General features: G+C 39.9%; 1 protein-coding gene across 6 annotated transcripts in view; it reads right to left on the bottom strand.

Moving 5' to 3' along the window:
* LOC115216489 (coiled-coil domain-containing protein 61) overlaps positions 1 to 19618 on the bottom strand; it is a 90684-nt gene that overhangs the window by 63484 nt on the left and 7582 nt on the right. For 4 of the 6 annotated variants that reach the window (XM_029785909.2, XM_029785911.2, XM_036506917.1 and 1 more), the window contains exon 2: positions 1854 to 2059. The exons of 1 other annotated variant lie outside the window; for it this stretch is intronic. In XM_029785909.2, the coding sequence (XP_029641769.1) occupies positions 1854 to 2013 (160 nt within the window). In that variant the 5' untranslated portion in view covers positions 2014 to 2059. Of the gene's footprint in view, positions 1 to 1853; positions 2060 to 15672; positions 15676 to 18047; positions 18060 to 19618 lie in introns of those variants that run through there. One more of the 6 variants, XM_036506915.1, reaches the window with a different exon arrangement.

The raw sequence follows: 19618 nt of genomic DNA, 5'->3' as shown, positions 1-19618 counted from the left end.
GACTGTTTTAGCTGAAGAATGGACAAAAATTCCTTTGGAAACAATTCAAGCTTTGTACGAGTCCATACCTCAAAGAATTCAAGCTGTAATTACTGCCAAAGGTGATCCTACCCCATATTAAAATAAATTTGTTTGAAATTTTAAGGTGTTTCCATTATTTTGTCCAACCTATGTGTGTGTGTATATATATATATATGTATGTATTGTCCAACCTATGTGTGTGTATATATATGTATGTATATATAGATACATATATATGTATCTATATATGTATATTCCTAAAGTACATCTGGAAGTGAATCAAGATTTTCAAAAATAAAATATTTAAATCTATCCTAATCTTTGATTTGGACCTAATGATTATGAGCAAAAATCACTCAACTGCAAAGTCCAGATTTCTATGTGTGACAATTTCAAAGACTGAAACTTATTTACTTTAACCGTTAGCACACTGTAGGTGCATCATATCATCGTATGAGTTTTATCCCCTGTAGTAACAGGGCAGTGCCAGGGGAACCAATTCTAGATAAAATGCTGTGTGTTAAAGGTTAAAGTAAATAAGTTTCAAAGTCTTTGAAATTGTCATAGTGCTAAAATATCAAATTTGTAAAATAAAATTATACCATTGGCAAAAAGGCCCTCGTATTTCCAGAATAGCTTTCTTAATTCAGAGAGTTACAGTACAAAAAAAAAACTATGGGTACACATGTGTCACCTGTATGACTCAAACCCAAAGTTGATATTTTACCTAACTATCAAGGGTTTATGTAAAATTCTCCCTCGTCTCAAAAACATGAAGTTTAAAAACCAGTATTAAACAAAGGGAAATGTGATATCTTTATAAGTGGAAGCTATTCCTACAACTAACCACTCAGCTGTAAAGTGCAAGCAGAACTTGGGGCCATCTTAACTGTAAGATGGATACTCAAAGCAATGCACTAGGGCCCACAGCATTCATACTGGGGCCCTAAACCCAAGGGGCACCAGGGCAACTGTCCAATATATGTGCCCTTGTCTTAAGGCAGCACTGGTGGTACCTGTTGTCAGCTACCTACACAAAAGCCTTTTCTAAAGGACATATATGATGGCTCTGACAAAGTTTGACTATGTAGATAATGGTTGCTGTTAAGAGTTACAAACACATGCCATTAGCAAAGTTAACAAAAATCAAAATATTTATAACTATTAAAAAAATTTGGTTGAATTGTTTCTTTTTATGGTCATTTTCGCTTCTTTTCCTCATGGAAGGGTAATCTTTGATGAAATATTCTACCACCTTAACAGGAAGATATTCTCCCATCTTTGCAGCTAAATAGAATGAAATAACTTCACAGTTATTGCTTATTCATCAAATTGAAGATCATTGCCAATTTAGATACATGCATACATTTTTGTTTCAATAAGGGTTGGTAACAATGCCATGAATAAATGCATAGACCATGTTTATGGTTGCAGGATGCTAGACAAGCAGTGAATTATTGTATAGCAAGGTCTGATCTGTTTTCATTTCTTGATGGAACCAGTTTACCTCATTTTTATTTTTAAATCTCTCCAAGGAAAAATATGAACAGAACGACTTCTGAATCCAACTTTCATTTAGAATTAGTAAATTCATTTTGTATAATTCTAATTTTTTAATCTAATTTAATTAGGTGATCAATTTAATCTCAAGCTATGTACAGTGAAGTAATTAATGTTATTTACCAGATTCCCATGAAATAAATAGACATTCAAATAACAAATATTCTTGATTGACATTTTTGTTTTCAAAGAAGTATTGCATATGGAACAATTCATGCAAGTCCAAAGAAAAAAAAAAATAATAAACTGAAAAATAGACATACAAAACTTACATTCTACATCAAATGTACCACACCACACATCCAAAGTCCCATTGTTGAGGACCTCAATGGTGAAATTATTGCCCGTTCCTTCTCCATACATCATTGAAATTACATACTCAATGCCGCGTAAATGGAAGTGTGAACAGATGCTCTGTTCACTGGACATCATTTTGGGGAGGTAATTTGGAAATTACTTTCCACTATCAGAGTTCTACCTTCAAAAATAAAACAAGATGAAAAGATTATTAAATACTTTATTATTATTATTATTTTAGTATCATTGTCTACGTTCTTTCATCACACATACTGCGACCTCATCAGCAACTCTCTATCACACGCCTCCTTCTGTTCTGCTTATTCAATTTTGTCTTGAAACAGAATAAGCAGAACAAGTGGAGACATGTGGAATAGAGGATTGCTGAAGAGATCACAGGATGTATGACAAAAGAGCTTAAACAAAGACACTAAAATAATAATAATAATAAAGCTGAAATGAAGATCAAATATATGGTGTGCGTATTTAATTGGTAAAAGATGACTATCCCCCAAGTATAACAATATCTGTTTTAACACACAATTTCACATCAGGAATCTTGGAAAACAAATGCATCACCATCATTGTCATCTTTTAATGTCTGCCTTCCATGCTGGCAGGAGTTGGACAGTTTGATAGGAGCTGGCCAGGCAGAAGACTGCACCAGACTTCGGTATCTGTTTTAGCATAGGTTTTATGGTTGGATGCCCTTCCTAACACCAACTAATACCATAGAGTGGGGCTGAGTACTTTTTACATGGCACCAGCACAGGTGAGGTCAGTTTTGGCATGGTTTTTACAGCTGAAAACCCTTCCAAATGCCAACCAGTGTGGACTGAATGCTTTTTACATGATAACTTAGACAGGCTTCAGCTAGTATAGGCCCAGGCCATGTCTAACTTAATAGCACCACCTGGTGAAATCTTTTAGATTGTGATTCACACCTCAGTCATATATGGAACACTATGGCCCACTGTGGCAAAGAGTTATTTATTGTTGGAGACATATCTGGGTATAGGAGGTTGGTCCAGGATTTTTTGGGAGAAATTTGTCCAGAGAACTTTTGAATTTTATGGGATCTGTTTCTGTTTTGATGTATTTTGGTATAATATTAAAGAGAGCTGGACTGGTTGAGGTAAAGTTGTTGCGTTGTAATGTTATTATGGGTCTTGAGTTGGATTTTTGTAAAGGGCGGACAGAATAGGGACCAAGTCTTGGGTGGATTTTAAAATTGATACCAACATAATTTGTGCAATATTGATGGAATATTTTCCACATCTCACATGGCAGCATTGGAGAGAGTAGAGATTGAGACTTTTTAATTGACTCCAATAGTCAATGCTGTCATGCCGTCTATCTTTCTTGTTATTAACCTCGGGAATGCTACCACTTTCATAATGAATTACTTCGTGTGGGGAGACCACAGTGGGCAACAGTATTCAAGGTGGGGTTGAACAAATGTAGAGTAGAGAAGGATGATGGTGTGAGCATCTCTAGACCAGAAAGTTCTCAGAATCCAAGAACACATCTTGCAGGCCAAGTCAACCTTGCTGTTTACATGGGAACTCCAGCTTAGACTGTTACCAACAATTACTCCAAGGTCTCTGGTGTTGTTGGATGACACTAGGGAGTCGCCCGAGGGAAGGGCATATGGTAGTTTCAGAGGATCCTCTTGTTTAAAGTGGATCAAATGAAACTTATCTTCATTTAGAAGCATATTGTTCTTTTCCGCCCATTGGACAACAGTAAACAGATGCGACTGAAGGCATGTTCAGTCTCCCATACCATTTATGGCCTTCTAGAGCTTGGAATCATCTACAAAAATTTTCAATGTACAATGTTTGATGACGTCTACTATGTCATAGATGTAGATAGACACTATCCATAATATTACAGATGGAAAAACACCACTACTTTCAGACCGTGACATGACTCTCTGTGATCTGAGATTCTACCATCCAAAGATCAAACCCAATGACATCTCTCCAGCCCATCCATTTGACACTCTGGATTTTCATAATGCAAACAGAGATGTAATCAATCATGATTTTTCACAAGTTGATTGGGCCTTCATGCACGCGCACACACCCACCAACATTAACACATCATGGCAGATATTAGTAGAAACTGTAACAAATATATGCGCAAAACACACCCAATTAAGATCAGTAAACAAATCTAAGTGCAGAATCACTAGTTAGTTAGTTAGTTAGTTAGTTAGTTAATTTGGCTCAAAAGCAAATAGCAAGGCCATGTAGGGGGACATGGAGTTAAGTACAGGGTGGTGTTCATGTAAAGAGTTCAGGCCACTTGAGGTCCAGGGAGGCTTTGAACAAAGCGGTCGTCGGCATCTTTACCATCTCGTCTGGCAGCTTGTTCCACGGATCCGCAACCTGGACGGAGAAAGCTCCTCTCCTTCGATTGAGATGAAATCGTCGCAGGTAGAGCTTTTCGGAATGACCCCGCAGCCGACGCTCTGGAGCAGGAGTGAAGAACAGCTCTTTTGAGAGGTTACACTTTCCGCTTATGATGTTGTGGGCGAGAATGAGATCACTACGGCGGCGGCGTTTTTCAAGAGAATAAAGGTTGAGCGTCCTCAGCCTTTCTTCGTAGGACAAATTTTTGAGACCATGAACCATGCGGGTAGCCAGCTTCTGGACTCTTTCGAGATGCTGTATGTCTTTGAGGAGATAAGGAGAAGAGGCTTGAATCCCATACTCCAATATGGGTCTCACCAGCGTGACATAGAGTGGTAGGAATATGGCTGCTGTGAGCATTCCGAATGACCGTCGAATCAAGAACAGAATTCCGCGTGCTTTGTTGGCAGCATGGACACACTGGGCCGAAGGCGAAAAGGAGGAATCCACCAAGATACCTAGGTCCTTTACCTGATCGGTCCTCTCCAGCAGCAGACGACCCGGCTTGAAATCAAGTTGAGTTGCAGGAGTAGAGCCGACAGGCAGATGACAGCACTTTGACACGTTCAGACACAGGTCCCAATCGTTAGACCACTTCCAAATTTGGTGGAGGCATCGACGAAGATCCTCTATATTACCGCGAGGAGCGACCAGTTTGATATCGTCGGCAAATAGAAGGGTGTGTTGCGTGAGGTCGTCGGGCAAGTCATTTATGAAGACTAAGAACAACAAGGGCCCAAGCACTGAACCTTGAGGCACGCCACTGCTCGCACTGGAGACGTCGGACCGCGAACCATTAACTTGGACTTGGAAGGAGCGATCTGAGAGGAAGGCACCAACCCATCGTACAATATCCGGATGGAAACTATATGCTTGAAGCTTGACAAGTAATAGGCGGTGGTTTACCGAGTCAAAAGCTTTGGCAAAGTCCAGTAAAACGATGTCAACAGCATCACTATCATCGAGGATGCGCGTCACCAATTCTTCCATTACTAGTAAGTTGGTCAAACATGATCTCTTCGGCACGAAGCCGTGTTGGGAATCAGAGATAGAGGCTGTGTTTAGGAGGTGGAGCATCATACTTTTCTTAAGGATAGTTTCGAACATCTTGCTGATTATTGATGTAAGGGAAACTGGTCGGTAGTTAAGCGGGTCTTCGCGGCTCCCTTTCTTGAAAATTGGGCAGATTATCGCTGTTCTCCAGTCTGCAGATATAACACCCGTCGCCAATGACATATTGAATAGTCGCGTTAAGGGCTCGCAGATGACCGGAGCCAACGCTTTGATAACTCGTGGGTGTATGCCGTCAGGGCCGTGACCCTTGTTGACATCGAGGCCTTGAATAACAAGTTTGACTTCGTCCTGTGTGATGACCAATCGAAGCATTGGAGGTACCGATCTATCAAATGGAGGGGGTTCACGACCATCATCTTGTTTGAAAATAGTTGAAAAAGCCTCGGCAAATAATTGACTCTGTTGATAAGGGTCCTCAATCGATACGCCTGTTGAGTCTACCAACGTTGCAATCTGGTTGTTCAAGCAGGAATTCCGCTGGACATGGGCAAAGAAGGTTTTTGGATTGCTACAGGCATTTGCCGCGATTTTGTATTCATAACTGAAGCGTTCTTTCTTTTTGATTTTCACAGCTCGGTCTCGTTGTGTTTTGTACACCTCAAAAGCTGCAGTCGAATCCAGATTTTTGAATTCAGCCCAAGCAATATCTCTGAGTCGATGTTCTCGTTTAACCCTCTTCGTCACCCAGGGCTTGTGTTTCTTCCTATTGGGAAGCCCAACGGGAACTGCCTGGTCAGTCAAACAGATTACATATGCTTTGAGGGATGACCATAGTTCGTCAACTGAGGACAACGTCATCAGGGATCGCCAGTCCAGAAGCACGGAAGCCTCGGTTAGAATTTCAAGATTAATTGCAGAGAAGACTCTACGTGGCAGCGAAGTAGTCGTGGGCGCAGAAAAAGTTGTGTGCATGACGAACTTCAGGACCGCATGATCACTCTTGGCAAGAGGGGCGCACACAAATACGTCTGACACTGATCTTGGATAGCGGGAGAATACCAGATCTAGCATAGATGGCTGCTGCCCAGACCGATGCCTTGTCGGATATTCAACATGTTGCGATAGAAAACAATCTTCAGCCACGTCAAGAAGGGCCCAGCCGAACCGGGAAGATGTAGTACAAATTGATGCGGGCCAATCGATTGTGGGAGCGTTGAAGTCTCCTAGTACCAAACAGTCATGCGAAGCTGAAACGAATCTTATCGCTTTGAGTAAATGAGCATCGTCCTGGGGGTCGGCAAGAGGCGGCCTGTAGACAGCCAACACGGGCAGGCAAAACTTAGATAGGCTTGCAATAGACAGCATCGAATTTTGTTGTAGGCTGAGCATTAGTGGGTAGAATACCGCTGGACGGTTTGTGCTCAGACTTAACATACACAGCAACACCTCCACCTCGCCTTTTTCCTCTGTCACATTTGAAAAGGACGTAGCCCTGCAGGTGGATTTCTGAGTCCTTTACTGCTGGAGTCAGCCAAGTCTCGGTGATAGCTATCACATCAGGGGTCACGTATGGCCAGTGTAAATAGTTCACTGAACTTTGGGAATAAGGAGCACGAGTTGGTGTAGACGATGCTGAGCTGTGAAGTCTGAGGGGCGGGAGTTGGGGAACAAGCAGAATAAGGGGTATCAGATATAGCATCGTTGACGGGGGTATCAACTTCACTTCGATTTGCCCTCACATCACTTTCCCTGTCAGCACTACAGCATGGGACCAGAGGTAGGACTTGATTATCTGTCCATCTTGGATTCGTAAACCCTTCTCTCCCATTTGTTTCCTCATCTTTTTTCGGATATCAGGTTTCTCCGGCGAATTCTCTCTCTTAGTGAGTATTCCTCGCGAAAACCCATATTGGGGTCCTCCCAGGCATGCGTCTGAGCTCTGTTCAGAAAGACTGAAGCCTCCCGATCAGAAGAAAAGATTACCCTTATTGGGCGTGGTCTAGTATCTGCGGTTGGGTTCGCTTGGAATCTTCCTAGCCGAGCGACCTTAAGGACACTGACCTTTTCGTTCACAGAGAACAATTCTCCAACCAAAATGGAAACAAAATTAATGTCATCTTTTAGGCGGTTTATGCCTGTCCGTAAATTATTGCTGATCTTGAGTGGGCAAAATGTTCTCTACTATGAGCTGTGGTATTCGATTCTTCATTGGAGGATTTCGAAAGGGTGGTTTCATAGCCATCGGACTTATGTCGGCCTGTGGGGTCGATCGGAATGGGTTTAGTGGTCATAATTTTCCCGCCTGGTTTGGAACTGCATTGCCTCTTCTTCGGTTTGGGGGAGCGCCACTCCCCAGATGAACTCACATCGAGATCGTTCAGAATTGGTTGAGCAATGGCATTAATGGGAAGGACAGGTGAAGGAGAATCCAAACGGATTTTATTGTGATCAGGTTTCATAGCCAAATCTGCCCCTCTGGAGTTTTGACTACGTTTCTTCTTTTGGGGAGAACAACGGTCTTCAGGAGGGTTTGAGTCTACGCTCCTCAAATTAGGTTGGGGAACCTCCGGGACCGAAAAGGCAGATGAGGAAGAATCCGCACAGGAATGATCATGTGCAGAAACGACCGCCAGTTCCTTCACCTTCTTTGGCCGCTTCGATTTTGTTCCCTTCGGTTTGGACGTCTCCAGGGAAGAAATCAAGGGTGAATCTGTGTCAACAGGAGACTGTTTATTCAGTAAGAGAGCAACAACAGACTTTAGGTGCTCGACCTCTTGTTTGAGCAACAGCAACTGCTCGTTGAGCTGACTATTGGTAGGATCATCATCTTGATGAGAAGCCCTTCTTGCAGATCTCAGTTTCGATCCGTAGGTAGCTGACATGATGGATGGTTGACTAAAAACAATCTTCTATGGGCTCTAGGACAAATCGGAGTTAAATCAGGAACAAAAAACAAGTGCAATCCTTGTAGGAGTAGGCAACAGCAGACAAAATAGAAGAGAAATTATCAAAAAAATAAAAAGAACTAACAAGAAAAATCAACCAACTTAAATACTGCCAGCACCAATGCACCCATTTGACTGCCACTGCATCACTCAAATCGAAAAAACAGAACCTCCAAAAGGCATGATGACCATCATTAACAAACAAGGAGCAGCTGAGGGGAACTGGGCCACTTAGAAAATAAAACTCAATCTCAAAGTGTTCTTTTCATTTGCAAAAAAAAACAAAGCCGCTGTTGGTTCTCTGGTTGATGAGAACACTCTATATGATGATGCAAAATCCATGTGCAGAAATATTGCTCTGTTTTTGATAACACTAATGCAGTTGATCTGGCTAGTATCAGTGATGTAAACCCTCAACTATACCTGATATAACTTTTGGTGCTCCTGATATCCTAACAGTAATAAATAAGATCAGGCACAACTTGGCAGTAGGTCCCGATAGGTTCCTGGCTACAGTCCTGAAAAGGTATTGACATCAAATTGCAACCCCTCTAGCTGAGTTCTGGAGGAACTCACTTGATGCAGGCTACATTCTGATCACTTTCTTTCCCAATCTGTCATTCCAGCTTTCAAAAAGGGAAACAAATCTCTTGCAGCGAACTACCGTCCGATTTCACTCACCTCTCATATTATTAACGCATTTAAGAGGGTAGTGAGATCGCAAATAATCCACCCCCTCAAAGACAATCTGCTGAACCCCAACCAGCATGGTTTCTGTGATGACAGGGACTGCCTGCTGCAGCTTCTGTCCCATGTTGATGACATCTTAAAAGCTTTGGGGGAAGGCTCCAACACTTATGTCATATACCTCGATTTCAGAAAGGCATTTGACAAAATGGACTATAAAATCCTGCTGAAGAAGCTGTCGAACACTGGAGTCCATGGAAAGCTGCTGCAGTGGATAAAGTGTTTCCTGATGAACAGAACCCATAATGTTGTGTTTGAGAGTATCAGATCAAGCTCAGCCAAAGTCAGTAGTGGTAGCACTAATTATTAAATGGTTATTCTTTTTCAATTCTTGTATATGTTATTTCAACAACCAAACTGGAATCTCTCCTGAACTGCAGACATTAGTTTTGTTAACCCTTTTACTGCAGAAATCAGTTTCATATACCAAACTATCTTTTGTTGAGAAATGTCATGTTTAAAACTAATTTTTGTTAAGATATGTCAACTTTATTGAGGCAACATGACCAACTGAAAATAACAATTGTATTTTTTTGACAGATATTACAGGAATAACCATATATCATATTTTAACATGTGTAAGGAACCCATTATTGTCAAAAATTTGGTTAGAAAAATATGGGAGTTTCTTACACATGGATAGTATTATAGATATTAATAATTTACTTAATTTCTCAAACTTCAAATCTCCATGAAGTACAACATTCTCTTTCACAGAAGGCCCTTTCTTCCTTACTATATCCACAGTCTCTCATCTCTCTCTCTCTCCCCACACAAAAATGAAACGCATTACCTGATAAGTGCGGGTGCACTTATAAAAATTTATCTAATCCCTTACAAAACCTTTTTTCCAAATTTTAAGCCCCAAAAATTAGGGGGTTCCTTATACACATTAAAATACAGTAATTTAATTTCACAGTGAAAGGGCTAAGGATTATTACAAACAAGAGAAACAGCCACAGCCAGAAATGAAAAAGAAACTCATTGACAATTCATTATGTGCACATGTTTCTTACCATCATCACTGCAACAGTCACTTTTCTATGCTTGCATGGATAACACAAAATTTGTTGAGACACGCTTTGCATAGCCTGATGATTTTCCTGTTGCTAGTCTTCCCCAGTTTCCAAGTAAGGTAATATTTCTTCATTGCTAGACGTTTCTTATGGAATATTGGAAATGAACAGCACCACTTGTGTGACGGTGAAGCTCCAACATTATGTTAAGACAAAAGTACGCACAAATATATGTGCAACATGGTAACTAATTAATTGGTTAACAACCACACAACATGGTAACTAATTTGTTTGGTAATAACCACTTACCACGGTGAATAATTATTCCATGGTAGTTAATTAGTTCATTAACAACTATACAACATGATAACTAATTAGTTTGCTATCAACTACATAACATGGTAACTGGTTTCAAATTTTGGCACAAGGCCAGTAAGTGTAGAGGAGGAGGATTACATCAATTCATTGACATCACAACTAAACTACAATGCTGTGCTAAAAGTAAATCATCATCATCCTACTAGCAGAGGCACAAGTGCCAGTAAGGCGACGCTGGTAATGATCATGCTTGAATGGTGCCTTTTAAGTGCCACTGGCATGGAAGCCAGTTAGCCGCTCTGTCAATGATCACACTCGAATGGTGCTCTTTGCACCCTGCTAGCAAGGACGCCAGTCATCGAATTTGATTTTGATTTTGATAAAGCTACAAAATAATGCTTGATTAGTTCAAAACAGTGTTAATAAGTAAGCATTATATTTGACTGAATACTAAAGGGTTAAAACATTTATTCTTGTAGCAGAATAATATTGGGGTTATAACTCCTAATCTTCAACAATGGCTTAGAATAAAGTGACCACATTATTGAATCATATCAACAGTTTTGAGGCTTTTATCCAAGCCAACAGATGCAACAACAGAGACTACAAAACACTATTAATAGAGAAACTGTAAAGAAAAGTTGCAGGTGGAAATTTGTCAAAATAATTATCATAAAACATGGTAATTAATACTATTACTGTATTAAGCAGAGGTATGACCATTAGATGCAGATGTAGCTGTATGCTAAGTTTGCTTCCCAATCACATACATCCAGTTTCAATCCTACTGCATGGCACCTTGGCAACTATCTTTTACTATAGCTCCAAACCAACCAAAGCTTTGTGAATGGATTTGGTAAATGGAAACTGAAAGAAGCCTGTTGTGGGTGTGTGTGTGTGTCGTCCTTGTCTTGACATCACATGATAGTTGTAAATGACTGTCACTGTCTTACAAGCAGAGTAATTTGTTCCCAATATTCTCTGAGAACATATCTACCCATGAGGAAATATTACCTTGCTTGGAAGCAGGTGAGGGTTGGCAACAGGAAGGGCATCCAGCCGTAGAAAATCTGCCTCAATAAACTTCATTTGAACCATAGAGGCAAGGAAAAGTAAACATAAAACAATAATGATGATGATGATCATGATGATAATTTTTTGTTAGTTCATATACTTTAATGGAGCCAGTATGCTTCACAGGATGGGTAGTCTGTGTGCATATACAACAGAGTGTAAGCGATTTGAGAGAAAAACTGGATATACGTAGCATCAGATGCAGTGTGCAGCAGAGAAGACTGCACTGGTATGGCTGTGTAATACATATGAATGAAGAGAGTTGCATCAAGAGGAACCAATCTCTAATTATAGAGGGAATATGAGGAAGGGATAGACCCAGGAAGACGCGGGACGAAGTGGTGAAAAAGGATCTACAGACATTGGGACTCACAGAAGGGATGACAAGAGACTGAGGCTCCTGGCAGTTTGCTGTGCTAAGTAAAAGCATGGTTGCCGTTGCATACAAGCTCATCCCTTGGAACCCTCCCCAGCTGAGCATCCCTAATCTTGCAGGCACAGAGGTGCTGTTGCCACATAAAAAGCACATGTGCTGGTGGTGCGTAAGAGCAACCAGTACACTCTGTAAAGTAGTTGGCATTAGGAAGGGCATCCACCCATGGGAACCATACCAAAACAGACATGGAGCCTGGTCAGCTCCTGTCAAACCATCCAACCCATGCCAGCATAGAAAGCGGATATCAAATGATGATGATCATCATCATTTGGCATCCACTTTCCATGCTGGTATGGGTAGGATGGTCTGACAGGGAACTGGTGAACTGAAGGACTGCACTGAACTCCAATGTCATCTTTTGTATTATTTCTATGGTTGGATGCCCTTCCTAAGCCAACCACTTTACAGAATGTATTAGGTGCTTTTTAACGTGTGTGTGTGTGTTACTATCTTCTTGCTTTGACATTACATAATAGCTGTAAATGAGCATTACCATTATGCAGGTAGTATCCTTCATTTACAATCTTCCATGAAAGCATGTCTGGCCATGAGGACACATTACCTTATTTGAAAATAGGTGAGGGTTAGTAATTAGGAAAGGCATCTGGCTGAAGAAAATCTGCCTCAATTAATTCCATCCAACCCATGCAAGCATGGAAAAGTAGATGTTAAAACAATGATGATGATGATGTATACAATGGGCGTCTTACACTTTTTTGTCTACCAAATTCATAAGGCTCTACTCAGACTGGGGCTATAGTAGAAGATACTTGCCCAAGGTGCTGTGCAATGGGATTGAACATGAAACCACATGGTTGCAAAGCAAACTTCTTAACCATGCTGCTATTATTGTGCATATACATGTTTACATGTTTAACCCTTTAGCATTTAAACCAACCTTGCCCAGCTCAAATATTCTACATGATTTATGTTTAAACTGGTCAAATCTGACCTCTCACACCCATTCTACAATGTCATTCTAAAAATAAACAATCCCCACATTGAAACCTCAAAGCTTTGTGATTATAGATAATTAATTCAAAACAAAGGAAAAATAAGGCATTATATTTGACAAAGTTATCTGAATGCTAACAGATTAAAAAATATTTTAGTGGGTGTATAAATGTTTTAAATAGAGAAATGTGAAAAGGCATAGCTGTACAATTCAGAAATTCACTTCCCAGCCATGCAGTTCTAAGTTCAATCTACAGAGCAGCACTTTGGGGCAGTGATTTTTACTATGGCATTCAAATTCAGTTTACAAAGCATTTTAACATTCACTTTTCCATGCTGTCATTTTATACAACTAAATGCTCTTCCTGTTGTTCCTAGACTGCCAACTCGCACTTGTTTCCAAGCAAGGCATTATTTCCTCATAACCAGACATAGAAAAGATTACACCGCATGTATAATGATCATGGTCACTTACACTATATATATCTCTATATATATAAACAGCAAAATGTCTGTCTGTGTGTGTATGTGTGTGTCCTTTATACAAATCCACAATTTTTCAGTTAGAGGGCTCGAACTTTCTATGGTCATTCAAAACCGTCCAAGGGTGGTCGTGCACATCTTTACATTTCCCCAGTCACCCCACAAAACCATTAAAAAATCAATAGAAGTGACTTTCTTGTGAATTTTCTATCCAAAACCCAATCAAAATGCCCGAAACTTGATACGCCAATTGAATGCCAGCTAGCTGTATGTGATTGGTCGGAGATTTGGACAGTACTCGCGTGTATGTGTGCATATCATCATCATCATCATCATCGTTTAACGTCCGCTTTCCATGCTAGCATGGGTTGGACGGTTCAACTGGGGTCTGGGGAGCCCGAAGTCTGCACCAGGCCAGTCAGATCTGGCAGTGTTTCTACAGCTGGATGCCCTTCCTAATGCCAACCACTCCGAGAGTGTAGTGGGTGATTTTATGTGCCACCGACACAGGTGCCAGACGAGGCTGGCGAACGGCCACGCTCGGATGGTGTTTTTTATGTGCCACCGACACAGGTGCCAGATGAGGCTGGCGAACGGCCACGCTCGGATGGTGTTTTTTATGTGCCACCGACACAGGTGCCAGATGAGGCTGGCGAACGGCCACAATCGGATGGTGTTTGTTACGTGCCCACAGCACGGAGGCCAGTCGATGCGGTACTGGCTACAGCCACGTTCGGATGGTTTTCTTATGTGCCACCGGCACTGGTACCACAAAGTTACAAATTCCATTGATGTTCATCTATTTTGATTTGGTTTGATTTTGATTTTCACTTGCCTCAACAGGTCTTCACAAGTGTCCCAAGAAGGATGGTATGCACAGGTGGACTGACTACGTCCCAGGTAGGGGCCATGGGTTGTGGCCTCACGTGTCCTGCCGGGTCTTCTCGCGCACGTGTCCTGCCGGGTCTTCTCGGTCTCTGGTCATTTCCTCGGTGAGACCTAAAGCGCGAAGGCCGTTCTTCACCACCTCGTCCCAGGCTTTCCTGGGTCTACCTCTTCCACAGGTTCCCTCAACCGCTAGGGTGTGGCACTTTTTCACACAACTATCTTCATCCATTCTTACTACGTGTCCATACCAGCGTAGACACCTCTCTTGCACACCACATCTGATGCTTCTTAGGTCCAACTTTTCTCTCAAGGCACTTACACTCTGTCGGGTATGAACACTGACATACATCCACGAGGCATACTGGCTTCATTTCTTACAAGCTTACGCATATCCTCAGCAGTCATGGCCCATGTTTCACTGCCATGTAGCATGGCTGTTTGCACACATGCGTCATACAGTCTGCATATATATATATATATAATATATATATATATACTAGCAGTATCGCCCGGCGTTGCTCGGGTTTGTAAGGGAAATAACTATATAAGCATTTTTAGAGAGTTATAGCCAAAAAATAGCAAAAAATGCATTAAAAATGGAAAAAATATGATGGTAAATTTTTTGAAAAATCGTTGACTCATCGTAGACATTTTTAGAGAGTTACTTCCCTTATATAATAGCGAAAAAATGCATTAAAATGGAAAAAAAACGATGGTAAATTTTTTTTTAAATCGTAGACTCATGTAGACGCTTTTTAGCCATTTCTGTTTTGGTGTCTTCAAGCCATGAAGTCGTTGTTCTAAAAGAACGCTGGTCTCCTTGACAACGCATTACGACGTTGATTTCCTTACACTCCCTTCCCCACAGGTGCAGGTGTGAGCGTGGACGCCAACTCCGCCGCCATCGACACACGAAAAATTATGCATTAAAATGGAATAAAAAATGATGTTAAATTATTTTTAAAATCGTAGACTCATCGTAGACGCGCGCTAATACTCAGACGGGCTCGATATGAATCACGACTATAAGCTACCCGAATTTGGTTAAACTGCACCGCAAAATGTGGGAGTAGTTAGGAATCTAAATCGAAGGGGACAGACACTTACACAACTACAGTTTTATATATATAGATATACATAGCGCAGTAGTAGTGGTGAGATTGACAGCAAAGAAAAGCATACATTCACTCTCTGCATGCAATTAGACTCGGAAAGTTCGTGAGGAACCCATTGACCCAATTTGCTGACTTTTCCGATAGCACACAGGTCTCAATGAATGGTTGAATGACCAAATCCAAGCTTCTCTGCTAGTTCCTCAACAGTTACGATGAGATTTTGTTCCACCAGGGTTTTCAGGATGTCCTTGTCGAGTTCTACAGATCTTTCAGGATGAGGCTCGTCTTCTAGGCTGTTCCAATATAGCTTTGAAAAAAATAGCTGTTAAAATCGAAATGCACTCTTCAAAACTTGCACTATGAATAAGGACAAGATAAAATTACTACCTGCTTTTATAGCAAGTTAATATAGTAGTTTATCCCATTCCCCTCTGACTTTTAGTTCAAGCTGTTGAAAAAACCGCATTATTATATATACATACATACATACATACATACATATACACACACACTCTCTCTCTCACACACATGCACACATTTATATTCTGTTATTCTTTTATATGTTTCAGCCTTGAGGTTGTGGCCATGCTGGATCATGTGTGTGTGTGTGTGTGTCTATCTGTCTGTCTGTCTGTATGTATATATGTATATGTATGTGTGTGAACAATAATATTTTCAACAGATGTGTTGCAAATGTATCTGATTGTTCTCAAGCTTCAATACTGTGTGTGTGTGTATGTGTGTGTATGTATGTATGTATATGTATGTATGTATATGTATGTATGTATGTATGTGTGTATGTATGTATGTGTGTGTGTGTGTATGTATGTATGTGTGTGTGTGTGTATGTATGTATGTATGTATGTATGTATGTATGTATGTATGTATGTATGTATGTTTACTTTATTACTAACACAAGCCACTACGGTTATTTAATGTAAAGTCTTCCTCAAATCACTATCTCTGGCTATTTACTCTCTTCCAAGAACATTTTCACTCACACTTATGTGTTAGCTTCCCATACATTTTACTCATGTATCTATCAGCGTGATAGAGAGAAACAAATATTACATCTAGTTTCACTTTATTCGTTGCCCACTGTGTGGTTGCGTTTGCGTGTGGTGTAAAACCAGACTAAGAAAAGCATTTGACACACACACCAGAATGTGAGTTTTCTGTAAATTTTGCTTAATTGGAGTTTAAATTTTAAAAACTGGACCTGGCATGACGCGATGCATTGTACTCTCAAAAATGCTAGGTAAATTGTAATTGAAGAAATCCTATATTGTAGATTTGTATAACTCCCAAAGGGAGGCAGATAAAATCTGCCTTTTATAATAAGAGATATATGACCATCTTCTTTCAGTTTCCATCTACGAAATCTACAAACAAACCTTTGGTCAGCTTTGGTTGGCTCATATCTATAGAAAACAGTTGGCCAAGGTAACACATAGTGGGACTGAATCCAAAATATGGTTAGGAAGCAAACTGTGTGTGTGTGTGTGTGGATGCATGCATCTGTGTAGAGAGGCATGTGGTTTAGTGGTTAGGGTACTCAGCAAACAATCATGAGTGATTGCCTGCAGCACTTTGAGTCCTTGAGCAAGACTATTTATCTTGCACTGCTCCAGTCTGCTCCAGTCTGGCAAAAATGGGTTGTGCCTGTAATTCAAAGGATCATCCTTGTCATGTTCTGTGTCTTGCTGAACCTCCCTGAGAATTACATGAAGGGCACATGTGTCTGTTGAGTGCTCTGCCCCTTGCACATTAATTTCATGAGCAGTTGTTCCATTAATCAGATCAACTGGAACATTCATTGTAACCAATGGAGTACCAGTTATTTATTTTAGATATATATACACGCATGTGTGTGTATGTGTGTGTGTGCATATATCTATCTGTTACTGATGTATATTGCTAAAAGATGTAAAGATGTAGACATCAGAAAAAAAAAACATTTAAATATGCTTCAATGAAAATACCTTGTACAGTATTTGTTCTGCCCGAGTTGCACAGGGATATAATTTAAAAACTACAATATACCAAACTAATTAGTTACAGTGTTGTTATACTATGTTTTTTTTTTACTTGTTTTTCAAATTCAGTAGTCTATTGATAGTTGCACAGACTTAAAACTCCACATAACAAATTTTAAATACGACAAAAAATTCCAACTATTTAATTCATACGCATAAACATACAAATATATACACATACAGAAACAAACAGATATGCATACAGAGATATACACCCATACATAAACATACTGATATACACACATACATAAACAAGCAGATATGCCCACAGAGATATACATCCATCCATAGACAAACAGACATACTTTCATAAACACACATGCAAATACACACACACACACACACATATATGTATGTGTGTATATATATATATATACATACATACATACATACATACATACAAACACAGACACTGATATACATACTCATTCAGACATACACACATAGATAAACATATACAGATATACACCCATACACACATGCATACAGAGATATGCACACAAACACACAGAGATATGCACACATACATATACACACAGATATGCACATATACACAGACGTACATACTCACATATAAACATATACAGAGATATACACGCAGATGCATACACCAACTTATTTTTTTGTCAGAGTGACTTATGAGAAATTCCTCGTACACACCACCTTAGACTAGTTGTTAACAATAGCTTAGTTATTCCTAACAGTAATTCAATGCTTTAAAAAGACACTTTGTTTTGTCTCTACACACAAGGAAATATTAGATTTAAAACTTTTCTTTTTGCTATATATACATATACATATATATATGTATATTAATTGTAATATCTGAACTAATTTTATCAAGAGAAAAATTTGGAACCATTGTACACAGAGAAATATGCATTCACAAGTCAAAATGTACCAACTATAAAGTTACATTGTAATTGTTCTAGAAATGGAGTTGATTAAACAACCATGAATGTGCGTAACAAAATATTTTCTGCAAACGACTCAATAGAAAATCCATTAGCAGAGAGATTCGTAGTGGTTTTTTAATGAAGTTTATACACAACCATCATGTTAGCAGAACTTAGTGGTTGTATGATTAGAAGTTTGCTTCAAAACCACATGGTTCCAGGTTCAGTTTCACTGTAGGGCACCTTGGGCAAGTGTCTTCTACTATAGCCTTGGGCCAACCAAAGATTTGTAAATAGCTTTAATATACAGAAACAGAAAGAAGCCTGTCATGTATATATATATATATATATATACTTTATTTTAAAGCAGCAGAAAATTCAACAAAACCTGTTAATCTGAGTTTCCTGTTCCCGTTCGTCGGACAGTTTTTTCTAGCAAAAACTGTCCGACAAACGGGAATATGAAACTCAGAGTAACAGGTTTTGTTGAATTCTGCTGCTTTTAAATAAAGCATATTACTCTACCACTGGTATTTGAGTACTCTTTTTTCCACTTTGTTTCACATTTATGTATTTACTCCGCTATATATATATATATATACATACACACACACACACACACACATACAACAGACTTCTTTCAGTTTCCATCTACCAGCACCATTCCCAAAACTTTGATCAGCCTGCAGCTATAGTAGAAGACTTGCCCAAGATGCCATGCAGTGGAACTGAGCCCGAAACCACAAGGTTGGGAAGCAAGCAGCTTAACTATACAACCAAGTTTGCAACTAGATACGGTAAAAATAATTCATGTTGTCTTCCTCTTCACCCCCACCACCATTCCATCTTAGATTAAGAAAAGATAACAGCTAAAGCAATGCTATCAAGAAAAATGAATGAAGAAAGAAATATTTATAAAGTGCTGTCACAGCTAAAAGCCAGATGCAAGCAGTAATACCATGAAAAAACAGAAAGCTAGAATTCAATGTTTCAAAACTGGCTGAATGGTGTCATTGATCATCATGTGTATATGTATATATATATATATGATTGATTGATTGATTGATTCTAGTTTCAGCTTATGAGCTGTGGCCATGCTGGGGCACCGCCATTTGGTGTTGCTACATGGTTTTACTTCACGAAAGCTTTTTAGCAACTGCCATTTGGTGCATGAGAGAGTTTGATGCAGCTGCCCTCATCTGCACCTCCTGCCGTGAAGTTGGTTCATCTGGGATACCTGACAGGAAGAGATCCAGTTTCATTTTAAAGACATCTGCATCCACCCCATGCAGGCCTCTTAGGTTCTTCGGGAGGATATTGAAGAGCTGTGGGCCTCGAAGCCCAGGCTATCACAGTATCTTGTCCACATCTTGATGGCAAATTTGGAGTCCTAGGCACCAC

This window comes from Octopus sinensis, linkage group LG10 (assembly GCF_006345805.1).
Source record: "Octopus sinensis linkage group LG10, ASM634580v1, whole genome shotgun sequence".
Taxonomy (NCBI): Eukaryota; Metazoa; Mollusca; class Cephalopoda; order Octopoda; family Octopodidae; genus Octopus; species Octopus sinensis.
Note: the sequence above shows the minus strand (reverse complement) of the source record. Positions and strands in the feature narration are given on the sequence as shown.